General features: G+C 49.1%; 1 protein-coding gene across 1 annotated transcript; it reads right to left on the reverse strand.

Annotated features, from left to right (window-relative positions):
- Positions 1–1,402: 1,402 nt before the first annotated feature.
- Positions 1,403–4,350, reverse strand: LOC144096014 (uncharacterized). The gene is made up of 2 exons (XM_077629370.1): positions 4,293–4,350; positions 1,403–3,206 (listed from the first exon to the last, which is right to left on the reverse strand). The coding sequence occupies exon 2, from the start codon at positions 3,169–3,171 to the stop codon at positions 1,885–1,887; it is 1,287 nt and encodes a 428-aa protein (XP_077485496.1). The 5' UTR covers positions 3,172–3,206; positions 4,293–4,350; the 3' UTR covers positions 1,403–1,884.
- Positions 4,351–6,109: the final 1,759 nt, after the last annotated feature.

Genomic DNA, 6,109 nt, shown 5'->3' on the forward strand with positions numbered 1-6,109 from the left:
CCGGCACTTGTAGCGAGGCGACGCGGGGAGACGCAGATATTTGGTGAGGTGAGATCTTAGCGTCGGCGCCGGAAACACCTTGTAAGCGGGGATTGCTGGGGACCAATGACTAGCCGCGCATTGGCAGCGATCTCCGCGGTGGCTCAGTGGTTATGGCGCTCGGCTGCTGGCCCGAACGACGCGGGTTGGATCCCGGCCGCGGCGGTCGAATTTCAATGGAGGCGAAATTCTAAAGGCCCGTGTACTATGCTATGTCAGTTAAAGAACCCCAGGTGGTCAAAATTTCCGGAGCCCTTCGCTGCGGCGTGCCTCATAGCCTGAATCGCTTTGGGATGTTAAACCGCCATAAGCCATTGGCAGCGATCTTCAGATTATACCGAAATGCACGTGCCGCTTCTGCGAAGACAGGAGGTCTCCACGCAATCCTCCCTTCCCCCCCCCCCCCCCAGTAGGTTCCCGTCGCCGATGATTAGCACAATTAGCTACGGAAAGAGAATAATTGAGGGGTTTTGTTCACGATGTTTAAGCACCCCCGTCTGGAGACGCGTTCATGTGTTTGGTCCCCTGCGGTATACAAGACGCTGATGCGATGGTGAAGAACGCTGCATTGTGCGCCACTGAAACACCGGCAACCGCCGGCAACGCGCCGAAGCCTGGTTCGGTTGCCGCACCAGGCAGCGGCAACGCCGCGCAACACCGCCCCGTTTACAAACTAAAGCTGGTTATAGTAACGTTGCGCAGAATGGCCACAGTGGCATCAAATGGAGCTGAGGCAGTCATGCATGACATGGAAGAAAGCGAACCGGCGAGCACTGCCACACGTAGCTCCCGCCGCAAATTCTGCTGTGTATGGCAACAAGCAGGCATAAATGACCGTGCATTCCATCATTTAAGTTCATTTGAAAACACGAGCGCACTGAACCGGCCGTGTAAATAAGGTCCAGAGTAAATACACCCATTAAGAGGAAATCGGCCTTTTATTTTCCACTCACAAACGGAACACAAGTGAAAAAAAGCACACTGCGATGTCAAGCCAATTATTTTGACAATATTGCACTAAGCCATTTACAAACACAAAACAATGGCAAAAGCACAATAAGAAGCACAGTGCGATCTCAAGCCAATTAATGCCCAATAAAGCACTAAGTCATTCACAAACAGAAAACAATGGAAAAAGCATAAGAAAGCACAAAGTCATCTCAAGCCGATTAATGACAGATATTCAGGAAACAAAGCACTAGGCCATTCCCAAACTGAAAACAATGAAAAAAGCACACCAAAAAAAGCACAGTGCAAACTAAAGCCAATTAATGGCCGTTATTTAGGCAATAATGCACTAAACCATTCACAAACAGGAAACAATGAAAACAATCACAAATCACAGTGCAATATCAAGACAATGACCGTCATTTAGCCATTAATGCACTAAACCATTCACAAACAGAAAACAATGAAAAAAGCACAATGTCATCTCAAGCCGATTAATGACAGTAATTCAGGAAACAAAGCACTAGGCCATTCCCAAACTGAGAACAATGAAAAAAGCACACCAAAAAAAAGCACAGTGCAAACTAAAGCTAATTAATGGCAGTCATTCGGGCAATAATGCACTAAGCCATTCACAAACAGAAAACAATGAAAAATCACAAAGCACAGTGCAATCTCAAGACAATGACCGTCATTTAGCCATTAATGCACTAAACCATTCACAAACAGAAAACAATGAAAAAAATAACAAAGCACAGTGTCATCTCAAGACAATGACAGTCATTTAGTCAATAATGCAATGAAGAAAAACGAGGACATTTCATTGCCAGAAAAAAAAAAAAAAACATACGGCACCCTCAAGCCGTTGCGCAACTTGCCGAGCGTAACCACGTCCTCTTAGTTGGTGGCACTTGCCCTGCTGGCTTCGACAGGACGCAGCTTTCCCTTTGCAAGAAGTGCGCGGATGTTATCGGCCCAGACGCGCGCATCTTCAACTTCAGATTCGGACATGGTTTCGTTCGCCAATCGGCTCCATTTCCTGTACAGCAGGCCCCGTTGGCTGCGAGCCAGGAAGCACATGATCTTGAGCGCATAGCTCCGCCCGTCTCCTACCTCGAGCCCCCTGAAGAAAGTTGGGTCTACGACCCGACACCAAGGAGCCGAGTTCTGCGTGTTCCCTGGAGAGGCCACGTTGCTCAAGTAGAACTCCATCAGTTTCCTTGTCCAGGCACTGGCGTTACCGCCCAACAGTAGGTTCAGGTAGTCCATGGGGAAGTGAGTTCTTTTGGCGAACATTTCCAACAGATCAACACAGTCGAGCCCCGAGTATTTTGTATGGACCATAAATGATTGCCCTAAAAATAAAACGTCCTCCTTCGGTGCCTCATCGATCGCCCTCATGAAGATCGTGTACTGCGCGACGGCAAGGGCAGGGATGTACGGTCTGAGGGCGCTTTGGCCCCAGCCACACTTGTCGCGGAGATTCTCTAGATTGGCACTGGTGGGGCAGGGGAATTCTCCCGAGAACGACGTGGGCAACACCGTTGCTAGCCCGAATTTCTCGAGGTTCCGAAAGATGCCAATGAGGCGGTTGACGCTAACAGCTGATACCGAGCTCAGCAGCAGGCTCAAAAAGCCGATAATAAGCCCTGCTTCGTGCAAGGCCTCCCGGTCGCCAACAGAGAGCAAACCGTCCAAGTAGGCCACGAGGCCTTTAGCCGTCTTGAAGTCTGCATCAAGCACTGCGGGTCTCTTGAAAAGGGGGCTCAAGGCACTGGTGTCCAGGTAAGTCCCTTCGGGGCGCGGACGTACAGCCGCTTGTCGAAACAAGTCACCAAAGAGTGGTTTTGTCGGGTCTGAGGGGGACGGTGTGGCTACGATGGATTCCAGCAAATCCCGGTCGAATGTGTCAGGCCACTCTTGCGCAGCAAAGTTGGCCAGCCATGTCTTATAGAGGCGAAGACGAACTCTTTCCGCCGGATACCCGATGCAGCGGCGAAGCACGTCGCTGCCCAGTGCAACGGCAATGTCATCCGTCCAGTCACCGAAGTTGTCAGTGATGAAGGGCACATAGGTCTCATCCTTCACATCCAGCCTGGCTGCATCGTCGCTGGTGACAAAGGTAGAGAAGAACTGATGCCGATTTTTCGAAAAGTAATCCCACTTTCGCATCACCATCGACATTGCTAGGTAGGACACTTCTCGGTCACCTGCGTCAACTGAAAGCAATTTACTAATTATTACGAGCAAAGATTATATACTGCGCTTCGCGAGAATTACGCTAACTATATAGTATGGCCACTCTGAGAGTTCTGCAAGGAATCTGCGCGGAGTGCTTCCATACTGACCACAGCGCCATGGTGCACGGCAGAACGAGCAGAGCAAGCATCTTAACAATAATATTAATTGGCATTGGGGGAAAGGAAATGGCGCAGTATCCATATCGTTGAACACATGAAGCGCGCCGTAGGGGAAGGAATAAAGGAGGGAGTGAAAAAAAAGGAAGTGGTACCGGAGTGGAGGACTCCGGAATAAAATCTACTTTCCCTTCACTGTCTTTAAAACCCCAATGCCTTGGATAAATCATCCCCGCTGCATTTCATTGTAGGGTGAAGCCCTTTACAGAAAAGCATCAAGTGTTCAGCCGTTTCCTCCTCCTCTCCGCACGCAACGCACAAAGTGTCTATCTCGTGGTACCTGACTGTATGTCTTAGTCCGCAAAACTCCCGTCCTGGCCTCCAACAACAAAGAGGTTCCCCTACAGTTATCATAGATATTTTCTTTGGCAATTTCCTGCTTGACGATCTTGTATGTTCCCAGTGCCGATTTCGCCAGCATCCCTGTTTTCCACCGAGCTCTCTCTGTTTCTTTAACCTTTTTCTTAACCGATATGGGCTCGAAATGGCCGCAAGCGCCACCATGTCTTCCCCCTGGTCCATCTCGAACGCAAACGTGCTAGGCCTAACCGGGACCCTGGATTTACCAAGGAAAAATATCACGTACGGGTGCATGAGTTCGGAACACGAACCGCACCGTGTTCAGTTTTGAAGGCCTGGGTCTCTCCATGATTTTCGGTCGCACAAGTAGGGCACGATTAATTGCGTCCTGCTGGAGATCGACTGTGGAACGCGAACAGCGAACAACGAAAGGCGAGAAAACGAGGTGCTAAACTCATTGCTAGAATTTTTTTAGGCTACTAAGCAGCTACAAGCACGTGTCGAGCAACAAAAGCAGTACAAGAGCAATTCGAACGCTTATAAAAAGCGAGAACAGCCTAAAGCATAGCACGTCGAGCATCAGCTTACCTTGCGAAGAAGTGCCGTACTACTGCGTCACCAGTGTGGTAGCCGTGAATAACCGGAAATCGGACCAGCGATGCTAGGTGGCGCAGTAGCCCGCTACGCAGATTAAAAGAAAAAAAAGTATTTTGTGAGAACACCATTATTTGAAGCAATTTAATTTACTTTCGTGAGGAAGCATCGATTAATATGGCAGAATTATGCGTGAATAAAAAAATACGAAGAAAAAATGAAAATTGGTTTTGATGAAAGGAAATGACGCAATAACTGTGTCCCATATTTCGGTGGACACCGCAACCGCGCCGTAAAAGAAGATAAAGGGGGAAGTGAAAGAAGAAAGCTGCAGATGCCGCAGTGTCGGTCTTCGGAATAATTTCAGCCACCTGGGGATATTTAACGCTCACTGACATCGCACAGCAGACGGGCGCCTTTTTCGTTACGCCTCCACCGAAACGCGGCCGCCGCGGTCGTGTTCGGACCCGGGTACTCTGACTCGGCAGACGAGCGCCTTAGCCACTGAGCCACCGCGGCGGGTATACGACCAGACCCATCACGCATGATGCGAACGCAAACGCCACAGGAACGCTTCCTTCACCTGCAAGAGGAAAAACGCTAAGGCGCCCGTGTGCTGTGCGATGTCAGTGCACGTTAAAGATCCCCAGGTGGTCGAAATTATTCCGAAGCCCTCCACTACGGCCCCTCTTTCTTCCTTTCTTCTTTCACCCCTCCTTTATCCTTCCCTTACGGCGCGGTTCAGCTGTCCAACGATATATGAGACAGATACTGCGCCATTTCCTTTCTCCCCAAAACCAATTATGATTATTATCACCTGCAAGAGTGCAAGGAGAATGTCCACGATTTCGTGGCGTGCTGCGATCCGTCGAATCTCGAGAATACGTTCAATACAGAAAATTGAATGACCTCGTTCTTCGTCCCTGTTGCGTCTATTCACGGCAGCATGGTCGGCGATGCAAAAGCAGGCGTTTCTCCTGGTGGCCTATGCGAGAAACAGGCTGTATTGGACATCATATCTAGTCGCCGGCCAGCCTAGTCCTGCTACGAGTGCGTGCAGTTCAGAGGAGGCGGTTAGGCTGCTCTCTGAATGTTTTTGGAGCCAAATAAAATATGCAGGCAAGGGCAAGTGCCGTGCAGACATGACTTTCTCGGTTTAATAATGCAAGCGTAAAAAATTGCGCATCGTTCGCGCTTTCCCAAGTAATGCCCCAAGTTCCACGAGAGCTGTGCTGCATGCGCTCCCTGTAAACTTTACTCCACGGTTACGCGTGAGATTTGCGAACACCATCTCATCGCAACGTATATCATAATGCGCATCCATCATTTGAGCAATTTTTAACATACTCGTAACTTCTGCAGCCTAAGTGCTATTGCAAGTCGAGGAGTACGAATTGTGTTCCCATGTAGTCGCATTTTCAGGAACAGTGAATCAATAGGAGCGCTCCGCAGCCATTCTAGTTAGTTGCTTTGTCGAAATTAGCTTCCTGCTCAGAGCGGCCGAATAACTGCCAAGCTTCTCGCACTAAACTATTTTTCATATTGATTAATTTACTCGTTTTGTCATGCGTGTATATAATTAATATACGTCATCCGATGCAGGTGCATTTTATGAAGGCGCAGAGACCAGTAGCACCGAGCATGGAGAAAACTCGAGGAAGAAGTAATGGACTTAGGCCTGAATTTTTTGTATAGATCTTTTTTTTCTACTTCCATCCTCCTTAGTTCCCGGGTTCGAACCCCACTGCTGCGGCTGCGTTTTTATGGAGGCAAAACGCTAAGGCGCCCGTGTGCTGTGCGATGTCAGTGCA

Source organism: Amblyomma americanum, chromosome 1 (assembly GCF_052857255.1).
Source record: "Amblyomma americanum isolate KBUSLIRL-KWMA chromosome 1, ASM5285725v1, whole genome shotgun sequence".
Lineage (NCBI taxonomy): Eukaryota > Metazoa > Arthropoda > Arachnida > Ixodida > Ixodidae > Amblyomma > Amblyomma americanum.